The 21306-nt window shown below is 40.8% G+C and overlaps 1 protein-coding gene across 1 annotated transcript in view; it reads left to right on the forward strand.

Annotated features, from left to right (window-relative positions):
• The first annotated feature begins 623 nt into the window (after positions 1-623).
• The window catches only part of atp10d (ATPase phospholipid transporting 10D), a 25419-nt gene continuing 4736 nt past the window's right edge, over positions 624-21306 (forward strand). Inside the window, exons 1-13 of the mRNA XM_037694786.1 lie at positions 624-635; positions 671-828; positions 3491-3685; positions 10455-10659; positions 12902-12987; positions 13069-13175; positions 14828-14959; positions 15089-15201; positions 16608-16860; positions 17861-18078; positions 19087-19278; positions 19545-20193; positions 20307-20407. Coding sequence (XP_037550714.1) covers positions 624-635; positions 671-828; positions 3491-3685; positions 10455-10659; positions 12902-12987; positions 13069-13175; positions 14828-14959; positions 15089-15201; positions 16608-16860; positions 17861-18078; positions 19087-19278; positions 19545-20193; positions 20307-20407 — 2421 coding nt within the window. The remainder of the gene's footprint in view (positions 636-670; positions 829-3490; positions 3686-10454; positions 10660-12901; positions 12988-13068; positions 13176-14827; positions 14960-15088; positions 15202-16607; positions 16861-17860; positions 18079-19086; positions 19279-19544; positions 20194-20306; positions 20408-21306) is intronic.

Here is a 21306-nt window from a genome sequence, read left to right on the forward strand (position 1 = left end):
TATAAAAAGGTTCTACACGCAAAACAAATTAACTAACATTTCTTCTTAAATTTGACGATAATTACTAAATATTGTCAAATTTCAAACAATGTTATCGTTTATTGCAGTAATTTCTGAAACAATTAATCGTCCAGCAAAATTTGTTATCGTGACAGGCCTACTCGAAAGGTTCCTTTGGTCAGGTGAAAATCATGTTTGAGTGGAGAAAAAGCTATAAAAGTGTTAAAGTTTAAGATTTAGAGCAGCTTTTCTTAGTGAGGAAGGCTCAAACGCTCCTTCGCTGTCATCAGTACTAACTATGCTTTGTTGACAATGGATGTTTGTTTTTGTTTTTTTTAATGGCTGAAAGTTCAGAGCTGAGAAATCATCCGAGTTCCTTCTTTTAGGTTGTCATGCAGGCGAATCGAGGAACTGAATCACCAAGTTGTTGTTTTTTTCATGAGATTGTTGTGAACTTTTTTATTTTTTGTCTCTACCAAAGGAGGACATTGTGAGAGTCCAGGAGGACGAGGGTTCTGAGGAGGGGGGCCCGGCTGCGTAGATGGAGCGCTTCCACTGGGTGCAGCATCGCTGTCGACAGCTGCTGACCAGAGACTCGGAGCGAGGCTGGTACTCCCCGCCTGATGGCCTCCCGAGCAAAAACTATTTGGACACCCACAGCTCCCCACAGAGGGTCAGTGGAAGGAGGAGGACGGTGCTCGCCCGTCATGGCCCCCGCCAACAGGAATACGAGGCTGTGTCCGAAAAGTACAAGGGCAACGCGATCCGAACCACCAAATACAGCTTGTTGACTTTCATCCCCATGAACTTGTTCCAGCAGTTTCACAGGTCAGTTGCTACGATGTAAACATTGAAAGTACAAAATGAATTATTTTAGATTGGAGCCCTTTTCATGACATGAGGCGGTTAGAGCTGTGAGGAGACAAGGGTGGACTGTTTGAGACATGGCCATCAAATACTAAATGTTAATGGATTGTTCAAGCTCTTTGATTTGATTGTGACTAATGAAAGGAGGAAAAAAAAAAGTTTCCAAATTTCAAAGCAAAGATTGAAAGTAAAATAACTTAAATAAACACATACTGGTAATCAACATTCCTTAAAAGATCTTGAACGTTTCAAATCAATATACCAGCACCATCATTATTCGTACCCATCTGCTCACTACAGACTCATGTTCTGGCTGCTGTTTAATATACCATATTATTCTACATTATTAGTGTTAAGCATATATCTTAGCTCTTTTAGCGTATCGTTTAGCATATATCAGCATTTATCTTAGATCCTTATATACTGTTTCTTTTTATACTTTATATTTTTGCTATTTTTGGTTGTAACTGGGACCTTGAGTACACAATTTTGTTCCACCTCATGTACCACATGTGATGAGAATGACAATAAAAACGTTGAACCTTGAATATGTACTAGAGCAGGGATGCTCATTGCGCGGCTCCCGAGACAGGTTACAACAATACACCAGCACAGTCAGTGCATTTTTAAAACGTGCTGGTGCATTGCGCAATAATTGCGCATGTCGGCTCGGGCTTCTTTGATGCGGTTTTACGTATAATGTGTTAATCTACTTGTTGAGGAGGAGGCAGGTCCGACCGGCCGGTAGAGGTCAAACATAAGTCCTGTTAAGCTTCAAATGGATCAGCTGATCATCAACAGCCGCGCACGTCCGCTGACCCACCGGTCCAAAGACGTAAAAAATGTCCTGTTAATCTCAGATGGATCGGCGCGCGTCTCCGCACCTGCTGTCACCCGCGGTGAAGGAAGTAGCATCTTACAGGGCCGGTTCTAGACATGGTTACATGAGGGGGCAGGCGGAAATGTAAAGGGCGTATCTTCATCCGTACACATATTGCAGCATATTCATTGCTGAGCATGGACTTTGGTATTCATATTGTTGACTTGTGTTTTCTTCATGGGATTGGGGTAACGGCTAAAAGCTGAAATTTTTACACACGTGAGTCAACATTTTCAACCATGACCACTATCTTTAAAAAACAGAGAAACTGACTGACCCATGCCCGTCTTGAATGCCTCACTGTGGTTGCAGCAACAAATTACAAATACAACATGAAGAAAGTCAAGGACATGCACCTAAGGTACATTTTGTTTAAACAGATAATGTGCTGGCTGATTCTTTTTTGTTCATAGTTTGTTCAATATTTTTCTTTTATTTGAGTAACTTGGGGTGATATCGCTGCTCTCCCCTTGACTTTGATCTGTCAGTATAGCTCTTTTGAAAAAAATAGTGAGGATCACTGTACTAGAGGGTTCTTACTTTAAAAAAATAAAAATTGTGGCCTACAGCTGGTTGTTGCAGCGGCTACTGCTTCTTTATTTTTCTGTTTGGTAATTAATTAACCCTCCTGCTACAAAACATCCATCATAGGTCATTTTGACCCGAGGACAGCAGGAAGGTCAAGTATGTAAGACGTGGCTGATGGCAGATTTAAGAAAATAAAGGGCTAATATCGTCTAATTAATCAGTCTATCTTTAGTTGGAGCCACTGAGTGCCTCATTAGCTCATTTTACTTCCTTGCATTTGATTCTTTGTTTATTCTCACTTATCCATTTATTGATTTTTATTCTTTTGTGTTGCGTGATTTGAAGCAGCTGGCAACCTCCGAATTTCCTTTGAAGTAATAGTCTTATGAAATGATCTGATATTGCTCAAAAATCGTGATGCACGATGATGTAAATCTATGATGCTAAAATAATGTGATAATATGAAATTAAATATTGAAAGAAATATTATTTAGTACATTTTGTGGCTAATGTTTAATGAATCATTGACTCGTTCTGTTGCTGTTCGTGTGAATGAAGGGTTGGGCAGCGAAGTTTTCTGGAAAAGTGAAGAACTGCTGATCAAAAGGTCTTTTTAATAAATTAACTCATTTTGATTGAAACTAGCATTGCTTGAATGAATGCATATTGCTTTCCATCCTACATGTGAACGTTTTAAAGAAAGATCTGCAGTTTATCACTTGGAGTTTGTGACGGAGATGACTCAGCTGTCAAATTCACTGTTACATCCATTTTTGTGTTTTCTAAGACTTTGATATCCTGAATCTGTTTAACTGTAAACGTTGCTCATTTTATGTTGGCAGGTCATGGTCAATTATGTCTTTTGTCTAAGGTTCGGATGAATAGGACAATTTTAAGAAAAACTTAACAGCTGGTTTTAGAGTTTTAGGAAGAAAAAAAAAATCACAAAAACGGATAATGGACGGATGTTTCTGTTTAAATACATTGACCACTTTTCTTTCTGATTTAGCTGTTCTCCAATAATGCTCTTATTGATAATCTTGAAATAGTTTTTTGTCTTAAAAATCTTGAATCATCCTGTTCAGCTCCGTTGATTTTTGTTGGAATATCTTACATTTTGAACCTGGTCTCGCTCTGTCCCCGCAGGCCGTTTGGACTTGCACCTCACACACCTTCTAGTTTTACTAAACTAATGTGCTGCTCTGATGTTTGCAGGGTGGCCAACATTTATTTCCTGTTCCTGGCGCTGCTCAACTGGGTGCCAGTGGTGGAAGCCTTTGAGAAGGAGATCACCATGATTCCTCTGCTCGTGGTTCTTACAGTCATCGCTATTAAAGATGCGCTCGAAGACTACAGACGCTACCTGTTCGACAAGAAGGTCAACAACAACGTGGTGCGAGTTTTCTGTGGGTGAGTTAACCTCAGGAGCTGATTCAAATCCACAAGTTTACAATTTTCCAAGTGGCACGAATGTGGAGCTGTGGTCATCATGGCTAATTAAAAGTGGCAGCTGTAGCTTACTTAAAATGTATTAAAATGTTAAAAAACAATCGCGTAGGAGTGACCTCGAGTTGCATCTGTGCTGTAGGTGGGAATCTTTAGGTTATCGTCATAACTCTGGTTCTCTTGAGTAGCATGAGCAGTGTTTCCCTTACCATTATACAAGCAGGGCGCACCGCCCTGTCAACAGAACCGAGCACCCTGTTGACAAAAATCACGGAAGAGGTGAGCGCCCTGCCAAGGCAAGTATTGTAGAGGAAACACTGACGAGTGTCTCATATTGGGAACGCCCTTGGCGTTCATCAGTCTCATCAGTCAGAGATTCTTTGTCTTTTGCATCACATGTGGTACATGTAGTGGAACAAAACTGTACACAGAGTCCCAGTTACATCAAACAATAGCAAAAATATAAAATGTAAAAGAAAAGTAAATAAGGATCTGAAATATAAACCAAGATATACGCTAAACAAACGTCAAACGGTACGCTAAAAGATCTAAGATGGAAACAATACACTGAACAACAGCAGCACGATTCTCATAGGTTCTGTTCAAGGAGAGCCCAGTACCCATGGATGAATGAGACCACCAGGGCAGCGAGACGCCTGTGCAGGAGAGCTGAGCGCAGGTGGAAAAAGGACCAACTCCAGGTTTCTTTCATTTTTCTCAAAACCTGTTAAAAAAATTATCAGAACACTGTCAAATCTGAAAAAAAACAAATATTTTTCTCAACTCATCATCTCAAATAGACACAACCCCCGCGCCCTATTCACAACAGTAAATTCCATTCTAAACGTCCCTTCGTATTCATGTATGGAGGCCTCTGTTGACACCTGCAATGACTTCACTAAATTCTTTGGTAACAAAGTGGAGTTGATCAGGGCCTCCATTTCCCGCTCCTTAGTCGACCCATCAGCTTTTGTTTCGTGTTCTGCTACTTTCAGGCAATTCAAACCAATCACACTCCCATTGTTAAACAAAGTTGCTGGTCACATGAAGCCATCAGGATCACCATTGGACCCCATCCCTGCAGCATTGTTCAAACAGGTTCTACCAGCGATTGGGCCTGCTGTTCTAACAATACTAAACAGTAGTATTGCTACAAGCGTGGTCCCAGAGGCGTTCAAACATGCAGTAGTCACACCGTTAATTAAGAAACCTGGTCTTGACCCTTCAGCCTGCTCAAATTACAGACCAATCTCAAAACTCCCCTTTCTGTCCAAAATCCTGGAAAAAGTAGTTTTTACTCAGTTAAATCAGTTTTTAACTGAGAACAAAATCTTTGAGGTCTTTCAGTCTGGTTTCAAGCAGCTCCACAGCACCGAAACAGCTTTGGTTAGGGTTTGTAATGACATTTTAACAGCAAATGATTCTGGTCATTTTGTGGCTCTTGTACTCCTCGATCTTACTGCCGCTTTCGATACTGTTGACCACAGTATCCTCATCTCTCGGCTTGAACACTGGGTTGGGATTACACGTGCTGCATTAGACTGGTTCCGCTCATACCTCTCTGACAGGAGTTTTTGTGTGAAGGTGGGTAAAAATCCATCCACTTCAATGCCTCTTTCCTGCGGTGTCCCACAGGGCTAGATTCTCGGACCCCTTCTATTTTCGCTCTATCTGCTTCCACTGGGGTCGATCCTAAGAAAACATGGTATTCCATTCCATTGTTACGCCGATGACTGTCAGATCTACCTGCCACTGAAACCAGCCAGTGCTTGTTCCGTCCACCCTCTCCTCAAATGTCTGGACGACATTAAGACATGGATGGCTTCAAATTTTCTAAGTTTTAATGACCAGAAGACTGAAGTCATTGTCTTTAGCCCTAGCTCAGCTGCCGCCTCTTATCCTGTGAAACTGGACTCCCTTCAGACTTATCTGAAGCACTCTGTTAAAAACCTTGGAGTGGTTTTTGACTCGGATTTTAAGTTCGACAAACAGATCAGTTCGGTTCTGCAGAGAAGTTTCTTCCAACTGCGGCAGGTAGCTAAGCTCAAGCCAGTGCTGTCTAGACCCGATCTTGAGACACTAGTCCATGCATTCATCACAACCCGCCTGGACTATTGTAATTCACTGTATGCTGGAGCCAGCCAGGCCTCTATCTCACGGCTACAGCTCGTCCAGAATGCTGCAGCTCGGCTCTTAACCGGTACACCGAGGTATGAGCACATCACACCAGTTCTGTCCTCCCTACACTGGCTTCCTGTGAGAACTAGGATTGATTTCAAAATTCTCCTCCTGACCTATAAGCGCCTAAATGGCCTTGCACCCATCTACCTCTCTGAGCTACTGGAACCATATGTTCCCTCTCGGGATCTGAGATCATCCGATCAGCTGCTTTTGGTTGTTCCAAAAACACGACTGAAGCTCCGAGGAGATCGGGCGTTTTCAGTCATGGGTCCCAAACTGTGGAACAACCTACCCCCGAACATTAGGCATGCCACCTCCCTTCCGGTGTTCAAATCCCTGCTAAAAACATATCTGTTATCTCTGGCGTTTCATACTGTGTGAGTTGATTTAGTATATCTTGTTCCATGTCTTCATTTTAATGCTGTTGTTTTAATTTTTTAAGGTATATTCTTACTGCTTTTTATTTCTTAGTGTTACCATTAGTGTTAAGCACTTTGATAACAGTCTATGTTTTAAATTGTGCTCTATAAATAAATATATGACTTGTTAAGCTATAATTTACACGCTTAATGCGAGTACTAACATAAACTAAACTAACATAAACTAGGATTCATTCAAAGCATGCAACAAAAATACAGAAACAAGGCACCAAAAGTGAAAAATAAATAAATCTGCAGCAGCATGGTCCTATTGGCAGAGTGGTTCTGATGACAGTGAGGTTATCTTTGCAACATGGTCCAGTTAGCAGCATGATACTGTTAGCGGCGGGGTGTTGTTAGCAGCGTTAGCAGGTCTTGTTAGCGGGTCCCTTCAGCAGCATGATGATAATAAGGACCACAGCAGCTGCCTCCCAGACTGCCCCTCCAGAACCAGGTCCAGAAGACAGAAAACATTCAAGGTTTCCCCAGCAGAACCAAGCGCGGTCCGCAGAGTTAGGTCCGATCAGGCAGATGGAGGATCATGTTAGCAGCATTAGCAGGTTAGCAGGTCTAGTTAGCAGGTCCCGTCAGTACCCCTATGGTAACAATGACTGCAGCAGCTGCCCTCCCAGACAGCCCTCTAGAACTGGGTCCGGCAGACGGAGAACATCCAGGTTTCCCTGCGGAACCAAACGGATCCGTAGAGTTTGGTCCGATCAGGCAGATGGAGGATCATGGAGACAGCCGCCATGACAGGCCTGCGCCCGAGGCTGGAAGGACTGAACCACGATGGCAAGACAGCGACACAGAAAACTCCACGAGTGTGTCACGGTGATACCCGTACCGGGGATGTGCATTGTAGGCGCAAAAAAAAAAAAAAAGGTTAAAACAAAAACGGGAATAAAAAAAGATTGAGTTCACCGGGAGCCTGTGAAGCTGCGACTCGACTGAGCGCGGCCATCTTGGAACTTGGATCAGAAAAAACGCATTCAAAATAAGGGCTAGTTTCAGTGAATACATTAACTCCAATCAGATACCAAACATCTTTTCTTGGTCTAAATTGACGTTCTCTGTCGGTTTTTCTGCATCAAAATCAAAGATTACTGAAAAATTCCAACTATTTATTTATTTATTTTTTTGTTGGGGGGGTGGGGGTGGGGGGGTTCAGAGTTGGTCAACTGTCATGAGAAGTCTGCACTAAATAAAGTACCGTATACTCATAAGAAGCAATAAAAAACATTGCACTTCTAAAACATAATGTTGGGGCCCAGATAAGATGTAAACATGAGCCATATTTGGCTCTCGGGCCTCGAGTTTGACACGTGGTCTAAAGAGTTGATTTATTGGTTTCCGATCCATACAAATGTTCCATTCCGATCCATTGATCAATCAGGAAGTCGTATCAGCTGCTCTGCTTTTATGGTTTCTTCCAGTTACAGTTTGTGGATTTGCTGCTGTGACGCTCCTTCCACCTATATACGATTATGTAATCTAAGTTTTTTTTGTGGCAGCTGTAAAAGCTGAACCTTGAGTTTGCTCAGTAGAGGAGTGGCGATAAAGCCACATCCACCTGGTAGTCTTTACTTGAACTTTTTCTCTTGCTTCTGTTCTTCACTTCAATATTATGTGGCAAAGAGTCCACATTAGAATAACCAGGTTAAGAAAGGAACAGTATGAAACCAGATGAGTGGTACAGGCTGGATAAGAGCTCGATCGACAGGAAGCCGAAGCCTCTGACTCTCGAATCGGCAGGTTTGATCCCACTGCAGTGGTAGACTCATGCATAGCTTGGAGCGACTGCATCCTAACTCTCCGAAGGAGCGCTTGAGGAAGAAGAGGACAGTTGGACCTTCCTCCACAGAGGATGAGGAGCTGAAACAACTCCTGACTTTGTACAAAAGCAACAAGATTCGGACCACAAAGTATTCCTTCCTGTCCTTCCTGCCCAAGAACCTGTTCGAGCAGCTTCATCGCTTTGCTAACATCTACTTCATCTTCCTCGCCGCCTTAAACTTTGTTCCAGTAGTGGAGGCCTTCGAGCCGGAGATTTCAGTCATTCCTATTCTGCTGGTGCTGTCAGTTACAGCCATCAAAGACGTCTTTGAAGACTACCGGAGGTTTAAATCGGATCATTTTATCAACGGTTTCCTCTGTCAGGTTTACTGCAGGTAGGAGGCGATGTTTGTTCTCCTGGTTCTTCCGAGCTGAACGGCGTTGTTCTAACATGCGGTTTGAAGAAAATGGAGCTTGAAAAAAACGAGAACAAATCAAACGTTTCAAGAAAATATTGAGAATAAACCTTTTTTTTTTTTGCGATCAGAACTTGTGTGCAAGGAAGCTAAAAGGTAACGATGAATCTACAACGATCACGTGTGACGTTAATAAAAAAAAAGCAGATGTATTTATAAGATCTTCAATGTTTTTAGAAGAAATGACCAATGAACGTAAAGAGCTAAGATGAATCCAAATGTTTCAGCTCTTGATGAATTTTAATCAAGTTTTCAGAAAGCGTATTCGGTTTTTGGAGTTCGTCTTTTAGTCATCCCTATAATTTAGACTTTTTTTTTTTTAAATATAATATATTTTAAAACTTATTAAATTAACTTATTGTAGATCAGAATATTCAGGTCGAACTTTTTTCACCTGTCGGTCAATGAACCTTTCTATAAGTGGCTTCTGGTGATTTGATGCAGAACTCAGAAACTTCCCTAAACCTTTTAATTCTTGTCTGTAGAGAACACAATGCTCGCAGCTGTTCTGACAGAAGTATCAGTTTTAATTCCTCTGATTCACGAAAAGTGCTACAGATATTGTAATTTAATAAAGTGGAGTAATCGTAAACATGAACTTTGAACTCTTCCAATCTTTTCTTAGCCCATCATAACTAGAACTTTTGAAACTGTTTTTGTCAAATTACTATTTCTTTCTATTGAGATAATCAGTTTTATCAGTAGATTAGATTTCCTACCATCTATCCATCTTCTTTTACCTGCGTCTGCCTTTTTGGGTCGCGGGAATAAACGGCCATCAGTCTTTTTGTCTCCCATTGCAGAGCAAAGACGGGGAATTGGAAATATTGTCTGTCCGTGAGCACGATAGCTTGAAAAATAAGTAATGACTTTTTGTGTGCAGCGATATTTAAGTGTAATAAAGGTTCCTTTTGATAATTGGGTTGCCATGTCAAAATCCAAGATGGCTGTTGCCACATAAGTGTATATGTAAACGTTGTGAGCTGGATAACTTAAAATAATAATAATAAAGCATTGTGTGAATGGTTACTATCAAAAGCTGAATTGCCAAACTGGATGTCCAAAAAAAAAAATTGGTGGCTAAGGCCACCGTTGTCCACCCCCTGGCTCCACCATTGTGTCTAGTGGTGGATAAGAATGCCCCCTCCACTTGCCAGGACTCGTCATTCTGTGCAAAAAAAAAAAGAAGCGAAACAAACAAATCCACAAAATGTGTGCTTCTGTTCTTGTACACGGTGTCCCCGTAGCTCCTACACACGCCTAACGTTCTCTTTCACAGTAGTGATAATGGAGTAACATATGATTGTAAATACAAATGTTGTGGATGAACTCTTTTGTCTACTGTAAGCCATCAGGCTGTTTATTACCTGGAGAGGTTGTCGGGTCAGGGAGGGTAAAAATTAACCACAGAACAAGTGCACGTTTCTTAGAAACTAACTCGTCTCTCTGAAGAAAGCCGACTTGCTCTCGTGAAAAAAACGCAAAACATTTTCACTTCAAGTGGAGTTAATCTGGTTTATAAAACATCACACATGAATGGATCAGAATGTGTAATATTATTTTATGTTGTGTAGCTCAGCAAGTTTAGTTTATTATAATTAATTAATTTTATTTCTGTATTTGCTTACTAGCTTAATCAAATTATCACAGAGCAATAGAACTGGAAGGTTTTCAAAATCTCATGAGAAATAGGTCAAAATGCATATATTGCCTAAGACGGTGGGGCTAATGTGTTGCACCTTTATTCCAAACTAAACAATAGATTAGTGTAAAATAGCTGAGCAGTAGCTCCTCAGCACCAAAAATCATATATATATATATATATATTTTTTTTGTCTTTGCACTTATATTGAGAAGTAATTCATTTTCTTCTTTGTCCCTCAGCAAGCAGAAATCCTACTTGGACCGGTGCTGGAAGGATGTGCGGGTCGGAGACTTTGTCCATCTGTCCTGTAATGAAATCATCCCGGCTGACCTGCTGCTGCTGTATTCCTCTGACCCCCATGGGGTTTGTTACATCGAGACGGCTAACCTGGATGGAGAGACCAACCTGAAACAGAGACAGGTGGTTTCAGACCTCGCTCTGCAGGTAAACAGTTAAACTTCCACTGGCTGCTTAGTTTTTTTGTTTCTCGTTAACTTCCTCTCAGTCACGCAGTTGTTTTGTTCACGTTAAAATAATGGGATCGCCTGCCTTACTTGAAAATGATTTTTAATTTAAGATGCGTCTTTGAGTCTAACGCGCTTTAGAATAACTGTTCAGATCTTAAAGCCTTGCTCATGTTTTTATAATAATGATTATAATAATAATGCCATTTATGTTTTTATAGAAGTGTGTAATAGTCCAATTTTATTTTACCCAATAGTGATCACCCTATTGTGATCCATTTTTCTTCTGTACGTTTTTTGGCATCTTTTTTTGTTCCACAATTTTTGTGCTATTTCAACAAATATTATATCAAAACATTCGGCTCTTTCAGGAGAATGGTGCTTTGACTTTTGGTATTGGTACAACTTTAGCTTTTTGAAATATTTAGCCATTTCTGCCACTGTTTCCTCATAGGAAATGAATTGAGCTCATTTTACTTCCTTCTTCTGTTTAGATCTGTTTACAACTTTTACTGCTCCTTTTACATTTTGTTCTGGTTCAGCTTTTTTCAGCTTCCTTGTGCAAATTTTAATGTTTTTTTTTCAGCTATTATCAACTAATTTTAGCCATCTGCTGTTTTGTGATCCTTTTAGATTGTTTCTGCCAACTACAATATTTTTGTGCTTCTTCCAACTTCTTGCTGCTAATTTTTGCTTGTTGTGCTCCTTTCAGCGTATTTATGCAATTTTCAGCTTTTTCTGCTATTTTTTAGCATTTTCAGCGAATTCTACATATTTTGCACTTGTTCTAACTTTTTTCAGTCTAATTCAACAAAAATGTGCTCTCTCCTCTTCCTTCTGGTAATCTAAACTTCTTTCAGCTTTTTAGCTACTGTTCAGCTGTTTTTCTTTTGCTTATTTCAGCTTTTTTCAGATGCTTTCTACTTTTTTGTGCTCATTTCTGCTTCTTTCAGCCTAACTGGGCAAATGTGTTCTTCATACTTTCTTCTGCTAATTGAAGCTTGTTCTACCTTTTCCGTTAGCTTGTTAGTATTTTATAGCTAATTTAAGCTGTTTTCAGATAAATATATTTTTTGTGGTAATTTCTGCTACAATCAGCCTAATTAACTTCTTTCTGCTAATTTCAACTTGTTATGCTCCTTTCAGCCTACTAGTAGTTATGCTAGTTTTGCTTGTTACATATACTATTTAGCTGTTTTATGCAAATTTTAGCTTTTTCAGCTAATTTCACAGTTTTTGCACTCATCTAAGCCTTTTCCAGCCTAATTCAGCAACATTGTGCTCTCTCCACTTTCTTCTGCCATTTTAAGCTTCTTTCTACATTTTCAGCTACTTTTCAGCTCTGTTTTGCTAATTTCAGCTTTTAGAGCTGATTTACTATTTTTTTTTCTCATTTATGCAGATTTAAACCAAATTCAGCAAATATGTGTTCTTTCTGCTTTCTTTTAGGCTTGTTCTTTTTCAGCTACATTTCAGCATGTTTTTAGCTTATTTCAGCTGTTTGTTTCATCAAGTTATTCAGCAATAGTTGTTAAATTTTGAAGAAATGCACAGCGACTTGTCCCTCTGCACACTCCCGCTTCTGCGAATCGGCTTTTGAAATGCAGCTGATTTGACCGTTAAAATGCATTTATTAAGGACTGACCTTTTACTGTAATGTCAAGCAAACAAATAATTGATTTTGTGTTAATCTTGTTCAGTTCTTATTAAAGTCCTCCCGTACACGCTCCCCGCTGCCGCCATTTGACAGCCATTCGATTTTTGGCGCAACACCGGCCCATGTTTCCGGTTTGTCAGCAGTGACGACGCGTCAGCAGTGACACGTAATAGATGCGACTTATACGACGAAGCGACATGTTTGTTTTTTCCCATTTTATTAGACATTTTTGGACTGATGAGACCTAGACGGCGGTGCAACATGTACGGCGGCAAGTACGATACTTGTGGAGTTTTCCCAAAAGGGTGTCCTGTTTTTTCATCTCTGCGCCCCAAGTCACCTGAGGCTGCAGACGAGGAACCCCTTTGTTTGAACAGTGGTCGGGTTATTCAGTTCAGGTGGGATTCATCTTGGCAGAGCCATTTGGGTTTCATCATTCTTTGTTGAAATCAGGTCTCTCTTGTAAATGAGTCCTCGAGGCTCAATGGGATTAACCTGTCTAAATAAAGGTTGAATAAATACAGTAATCTGATAGAAAGAAAATGTGCATTTTGTTGTTTTCCAGGACGTAGACTTCACCCCCGAAAGCTTCCACAGTCGTATTGAGTGCGAGAATCCCAACAATGATCTCAGCAGGTTCAGAGGTTACATGTGAGTATTTATTACTTCACAAACACACACACACACACATTCCAGCTGTAGACTTTATCATCTTGTGTTTTCCTTCCACAGAGAGCACTCCAGTGGGGTTCGCGTCGGCCTCCATAGCAGCAACCTTCTGCTGAGGAGCTGCACCATTCGAAACACTGAGACAGTGGTTGGCATTGTGGTTTATGCTGGTGAGGCACATTATCACGGGGAAAAGATACTTTTACTAAGAAACACAGCTAGATATTTCAAGTGCATATTATATTAAAGCAGGGAAGTTTGTGTCTCTGCATGGTTCGTGTAAAACTTTTTCTTACAGTTTCTGAACATACCAGTGTTCTGAATCATCACCTGATACTTTTTCCACAACACTTTATTGGAACCTGACTTGGTGTATGTGTCATCCTTCACAGCACTCTGTTATTCCAAGAACACATCAGTAATACAATCCGGACTGCATATTTCCACCTTGGTAATAATCACTGCCGCTGCTCTCAAACCAAGCAACACCGCCTTCCCTGGCCACTTCACTTCTCCATCGCTGCAGCTTCCCTTCGCTTTAGTCCCAGATAAAAGTCCCATCATGATCTTCAACTGGTCCAGATCTCTCCCACACATTTTACTAGAACCTTTTAAGCTTAAGGACTTCCTGGTAAACTCCACACTAACTAAAGCAGGAGTGGGCAACGTTTATTTCCCAGAGGGCCAAATCAAGATATTTGAGCAATCAGAAGGCCGCATAGAGAATTAAAAAATATATTTTTCTTCAAGGCAGATCATCTTTAAGATTGCAAGACTTATTTTCTGTAAACTGGCTCTGGTGGTTTTATATATATTTTTGCTTAAATATGCAAAATAAAAATTGTATATTTGCTTTTTCGAGTCTTTTAGGATCAGTGTAGTTCTGGAAACACGACGACTCAAGACGTTTTAGCCTTTCTCTATCCAAAGATTTCTTATCTATTTGTCCATGATGTTTGATTTATATTTTATTAATAAAAATCAAACTTCATCATCTTATTTAAAAGTTGTTCACTTTTTAATTAAGAAAAAGGGGGCCGGATAGAGAGTCTAAAGGCCACTTTTGGCCCTCGACCCACATGTTGCCCACGTCTGAACTAAACGTTCTTTCTTGATTTTAGGGCTTTCATAATGTCGCTCCTTAGTATCTATATGATCTTTTACACATTACTACACTCACCAGAACTCTCAGGTCTTCATCTTCCGTTCATCTTACCGTTTCTGAATCTGTCAACCTTTGACGAAACCTGTTTATACTCTTATTGTCTCAGCCGAAGTTACAGCCGCCTCTCTTTACAGCAGGCTGACAACAGTGACTCAGTGGATTTTATCTGCTTTCTGTTTGTTCTGCGAAAGACTGTCCATCGTAAAGCTCTGCAAGAACCAACCTGCATGTTGGTGTTGATACAAAACTCTCTCTGTCCACGTGATGTTCACCAGAGAAGAGGCGGCGGCCATGAGTAAAGTGCACAGTCTGTACATGAAATGGATTATTCAGACGCGTTCTCTTGGCTGTAAAACAAACCAAACAGCTGGGGTTGTTTAAACATACCTGAGCAAATAGACACAAAGTCAAATTAGGTTATAAATATTTTTGTCTGAATACCTTGTGTGTTTTAATCTTTTATGACTGTTATTTACTGTATGTTATGATCCTGGTGCTTTTTTCTCCTTAATTTGACTTTATTTATTCTAAGTGTAAGTGAGCCATTGTTTGAAGGACTTTATCCGTCTTTAAATGTCTGACAAACATATTTTTCTCCAGAAAAAGGGTTTATGTCCTATAACTGAGCATGTTCTGTCATTCTGTTTTATGGCTCAGGTCATGAGACTAAAGCCATGATGAACAACAGCGGGCCGAGGTATAAACGCAGCAAGCTGGAGAAGCGCCTGAACACTGACGTCCTGTGGTGTGTCGTCGTCCTCATCGTCATGTGTCTGACTGCTGCGTTAGGTGTGTACAAGAACACAACCGTGGTCCTAAAACCAGTGGGTTTGGACTCCTAAGTAACCGAGAAGCTGTAAGTTTTGTTATCATTTGTAATTTTTAATGTATTGAGCTTTTTGTTTTGATGCATTTCAGGTCATGGCCTCTGGCTGAAGAACCTCAAAGACCCCATTTTTGAGGTTGATGGTGAAACCTCTCCTGCTCTGGCTGGGTTCTATGTCTTCTGGACTATGATCATTGTACTCCAGGTGTGTTCAGATAAGGGCAAAATAAAGCACTTTGCAGCCTAATTGTTTTTGAGATAATAAAAAAACAGACTATAAAATATATATACAGTGTAAATATATATATATATATATATTAAATGTCACTTTTACTGCCTCTAAAACCATGATTTAAATATTTGATTGTGTAACTATGGCATGTCAACACTTTGTTTTAATTAATGAATAATTATTTTATACCTACAAAAATGGAAACGGTGGCATGAACTTGAAGTACTTTATCTATATAATTGACTGAGGAGCTTTTTTCTGAAGGTCAGAGGGATTTTTGAAAGTAGAGTGGGATGACCTGCTCTCATAGCATTTGTTTCCTGTTTGAGCCCCCTTCTCTACTGCCTTTACACCCACAAAGTACCACCGCTGGGAAGTTTGCAGACACAACAGTGGTGTGATAGATCTCAGGAGGAGATGAGACTCCTACAAAGATGAAGTCTTGAAACTGCGGATGCACGATATTATCGGTATCGGCCGATATTAGCGTTAAAGTTAAACATCGGACATCGGCCATTCTATCAAAATAACTCACCGATATGAAATGCGCTGTTTATGTATGACAACCCAGTGACAAGAATGCCTGCAGAGCCAGCACAAAGTGATGACGTCACACGTGCCTACCTGATCTGATCACGGCGGAGAGAAAGAAGTCAAAATGTCGGCGGTGTGGAAGTTTTTTTTCGTTGAAGATATCGGATTCCGAAAATTTTTGGACTACTTTGAGCCTCGCTACATCGTCCCCAGTCTGAGAGATTTTTCTGTTGTAGCCTTACCAGAGTTACAAGCCATCATTTCCGACATCATTCAGAAGATAATAGCCGATAGTGAACTAGTGAACTTCCAATGGAGAGAGTGCCAACTTACTTCACCTCACTGCACTGAGGCAGAATGGAGAAAGCGTCAAGTGGCGAACACCGCTCAGTGGATCACTCGCGTCCCCCTCATCTCTCTAAAGTCCATCTAGACCTCCCAATGTCTCAGCAGAGCCACCAACAAGGACCGAGGACAGCTTCCACCCTGGCTCCCTCCTCTTTGAACTGTTGCATCATCAGGGCTTGAACCCTCAGTCTTGGAGACGGTTTCTTTCCCCAAGTCATTACAGTTTTGAACACATACATGCACTGACACACTCTTCACAGCCACACACTGTTTTACACCTCAATATTCTGTATACGATCTATTTAATGTAAGATTTTAACCCTTTTTAATCTTTTTTACACTTTATGTACATGGTATGCTGTACTAGCACCTTGGGAGTGGCTCTGCAACTTTGTTGTTCTTGTGACAATGTCAATAAAGCTTCATTCCTTCATAAATCACAGTTGACAGGTTTACAGTTAAAGGGTTTAACATTCACTTTTGACCTCTTCCAACAGGTCCTGATCCCAATTTCTCTCTACGTCTCCATTGAGATTGTGAAGCTGGGCCAGATCTACTTCATCCACAATGACTTGGACCTGTACAACGATCAGCTGGACTCCAGGATCCAGTGCCGGGCTCTCAACATCACAGAGGACCTGGGCCAGATCCAGTACCTGTTCTCAGACAAAACAGGAACGCTGACTGAAAATAAGATGGTGTTTCGTCGCTGCAGTATTTATGGGGTTGAATATCCTCATGAGGAAAATGGTGAGAAGTTGACATTTACTTTCATTACATTATCCAAACTTTTATTTGTTCATTTTTAAATGGTCTATTAATAATCTTATGTAAATATATTTAATATCAAGACTCTTGGAACTTGGAATCCTTACAGCAGTTTCATGCCGTTTCCTTTAGATCTACAGTAGTCGCTCGCTACTTCGTGGTTCGACTTTTGCGGACTCGCTCTTTCGCGTTTTTTCAAAGTAAGAGTGGACATGAGACGCAATTGGCTGATTGGTGGATGAGTCACACGAGCAGCATGGGTTGTTTATTTTAAATGAATTATTTTAAATGATTCAGCACCTGCTGCACCTGTGTGCCGCCCACAGGTGCAGGAAGCAGCTCCCTCCTGCAGCCTGTCATGATTTCAGCTCTCTGCCACCTGCGGCTCTCTGCCACACCCACATTTCTGCTCCTGCATGAAGGGTTAACCCTTTGCTGTCCAGCTGCACCGATTGTCTTCCAACTTAAAATTCAAAGTCACATCGTAAAATCATCCATAATCACAAAATATAAAAGTTTTAAAAGTTATTTTTAATTATTTTAGAACTTCTATGTTCAGTTGTTACAGTGTAATTGATCAAGAATTTCTGCTCCCTGCTTCATTTGCTGTGTAAAGGATTAACTCTTTGCTATCCTGCTGCGCTTCTCTTCTCTACAATTTATATTTAGATACTGTAATATTTAAATATTACAGTATTGCATTTAAATTGTTTATTTACACAGAAGGAGGGAGACTGGGAGTGGAACTTGAACTTGGACTACTGTATCCCTATTTCATGGTTTTTCACTTATTGCGGGGGGCGTGGTCCCCTAATCCCCGTAATAAAGAAGTAACTGCTGTACATTTGTTGTGACATTTTTGCTATTGTGCAAACTGCTTTGAGCTTTTCTCTTAGTATGTGGGGGACTGCAGAACTGAACTGCAGCAGCAGAGCTTCAGGTCTGGCTGTGTTTTTTTTTAATGTTTGTGTTTGTGTGTTAGCGCGTAGGCTGGAGGTGTACGAGGCAGAGCCGAACGAGGAGACCAATCGCACTGTGACTCTGAAGTCGGGCTTCAGCGGGAAATCTCTGAGCTGTCGCTCCGTTAACTGCAACCGCAGCTCCGTGTCTCTGCACACGCTCACTGCTGAATCAATGGAGGAGGAAGACCAACTGTCCAATCATGTCCCGGCGAGGGCAGGCGTCTTCTGCAGCCGCATGGTAAGATTCTTTCACACAACAAACCAATTCACAAGGTTTTCCAGCACACTGCAGCAGAATCGCTTCCTTGTTTGGCTGTTGAGTAATAACAACTTGGTTTTGTTTCTCTTTAAAGTCGCATGAAATTAAGTTTAGTTAGAAATTATTTCAGAAATTTGCAGCCCTGTTCTGTTATATAAGAACCTATTTTAGGTTTTTATTTTGAGTTTGGTTGTACAAAAAGTATCTAAAACTCTTAGAACACCAATCCGTTTAAAAACAAATAAAAGCTGGATTCCACCAAAACTCAAAGTCAAAGAAAATCTGTAAATGAAAATCTCAGACTGATGAAAATATACAAAGTTAGACATTGTGGAAAAGTCGTCACTAAAAGTCTTGTAGAGCCTCAAAATTATTGGAAGGAGATCAGATGGGTCTAAGACTGAACATGTCTTGGTAATTAAAGAAAAAGCAAAATCTTCTGCCAATTAACACCTTTCATTTTGTTCAGGATGACAGAAATGCCATCCGTGAAGCACATTGTTGCCTCACCACTGTGAAGCACGGTGGTGACAGCATCATGTTGAGGAGGTTTTTCTTCATCAGTAAGAAGCCTGGTTAGAATTAAAGAAATAAATGTTTTTTAAAAAGAGCTTTATTTGGAAAGCTTGTTTCAATCTTCCAGAGAATTTACTCTTAGATGAAGGTTCACCTTTCAGCATGACTGATTCTGAAAACACTTAAGTTGTTTAAGGGAAAATAATTAAGGATCTTGGATTGTTCTGCTCAAAAGTCCAACTCAGGAGAACCTAACCAACCTGAAGAACCTGAATATATTCTCTCCTGAGGCTTAGACTTTATAGACTTAAAGTAATTTATTTAATTGTTGCAGCAGTACTGGTCCTTGGAGCTGAATCCTTTCGGCAGCCGGGGTTCTCCTTTTTCAGAGACAAGTTCATGAAATCATACAGTTTGATCTGAAGTCATAGAACTGAGTTGATCTGCAGCTTTGTGTTCGTGTTCATTCAGGCGAAGGACGTGGTCCCTGACCCGGAGCTGGTCAGGAAGTTGAACTGTCTCTGCTCTTCTGTGCTGTATCTGAGAGACAGCTCCTCTAAGACGTTATCCAGTCTGGAGCTCACCTACATCACCGACTTCTTCTTGGCTCTCGCCATCTGTAACAGTGTGGTGGTCTCCTCGCCCAGCCAGCCTCGCCATGTGGTGAGTCAGACCCATCACAGAGAGAATTCTCTTGCACTCTCTTGCACTTTGATAGTTTGTTTAATTTACAATTTAAAATGGTTTATTACAATTTTTCACGGAGTAATCAATGAAAAGATGCACACCATTTGCCACAAAACTACTAAATTAATTTGTAACTCAGTAAAGCTTACATGAAGTGAAGGGGCTTGTGTATTTCCTGAAGCGGCTCTGTGTTGAGCTGTTCAGTTTTTGGTAATTAACGTCCTGTTCTCGTTTCCCTCCAGGTGCCTGAAGCACAAACTCCTCTGAAGTCTCTTGAGGAAATTAAGCTGATGTTCCAACGTCTCAGCTTCTACCCTCCCCAAATCAAAGGGAGCCCTCGCAGCTTCACAAGTAGGCTCTTCACTCGGGGGAAGACTGGCTCCTTCACGTTCCCCCTTCCCACAAACAACAGCACAAACGGGTCACACTCTGCTCCGGAGAGCAACCAGGAAACCAACAAAGGTCAAGTGGACCTTTTAGCAAAAGGAGACGGAGATAATTCTGTAAATATGGAGGACCAGGAAGAGCTGGAAGTTCACGTGGATGCAAAAGGTGATGGGCCCAAGCAGGATGGGAAGGACTTGAACATAGATGTTGAGTTGGAGGACAGTGACGATGAGCTGCTCTACGAGGCGGAGAGTCCCGATGAGGCGGCGCTGGTCTACGCAGCTCGAGCGTACCACTGCACCCTGAGGGGTCGCTCTGCTGAGAGCCTGCTGGTGGAGCTGCCGGGAATCGACTCTCTGTCAGTGCAGCTGCTTCACATCCTGCCCTTCGACTCCAACAGGAAGAGGATGTCTGTGGTGGTCCGACACCCCCTCACAGGACAGGTGGTGGTTTACACCAAAGGAGCCGACTCCGTCATCATGGATCTGGCTGAAACGCCTAAAGGTAAAATCTGAAGGGATGAAATATTGAGCTCTCCAAATCTGGCTGAATAGTTGTGTGTCCTGACTGATGTAGAGAACGATTGATATTAGACTGCTTGAGATTTCTGTTTCCAGGTGCAGAACAGGAGATCTACAGTCACGTCAGAGAACAAACCCAGAAACATCTGGATTCTTATGCCAGAGAGGGCCTCCGCACACTCTGCATCGCTACAAAGGTAAAAACGTCTAAGGAAAAACAACATTCAAAACAACTATGCAAGTTATAACATATTATAAATAATGTTAAATTTAAGTTTAATGTTAACTTTACCTTTAACTATTGGAGTCAACTCTGTTAGGAGAATATCTAATGATCCATTGTACTGGTTTTAATTAAACTTTCAGAAAGTAATCACTGGATCATCTAAAACTACCACTAATTAGGATTTGGATTCAACCCAGTACAAGATGGCCACAACAGCCAACAACTTTATTTAATACAAAAATGGCAATAACGCAGCAAATTTTACAGATTTTGAACTGAAATTTTGTGTGGAAGTAGCTGAGGGTCATCTCCAACAGGTCATCTGAGTGCAGCACATTGCACAAGCTCTTTACATAAAACCTTGGCTTCAGCTGCTACAGTCAACACACTGTCAGCAGAATATCTTTAATAAAACTTTTAGAATGTAGAGGTTGAAAGGCGGTGGGTGAACTGTAGCCCTTCAAGGAATGCTAGGCCTTTAATTCTTTAAGGATCTTGATGCAGCAGAAGATCCATTGTACTTCTGTCTGTCTGCATATTTACTCTTTATTTTTAATATTTGCTGTATATAATTATTGTAATAATTGTATATAATTATTTAAAATAAACTCAAGAAAAATCTTTTCTGATAGCTTAAACCAGCAAAATAACAGCTAAAAGCTAAACTCAACGGAAGAACAGCTAAAAGCTAAAACCAACAGAACAGCAGCTAAAAGCTAAAACCAACAGAACAGCAACTAGAAGCTAAAACCTAGAGAACAGCTAGAAGCTAAACCCAATAGAACAGTAGCTAGAAGCTAAAACCAACAGAACAGCAGCTAGAAGCTAAACCCAACAGAACAGCAGCTAGAAGCTAAACCCAATAGAACA

This window comes from Nematolebias whitei, chromosome 21 (genome assembly GCF_014905685.2).
Source record: "Nematolebias whitei isolate Nwh7 chromosome 21, NemWhi1, whole genome shotgun sequence".
NCBI classification, from domain to species: Eukaryota; Metazoa; Chordata; class Actinopteri; order Cyprinodontiformes; family Rivulidae; genus Nematolebias; species Nematolebias whitei.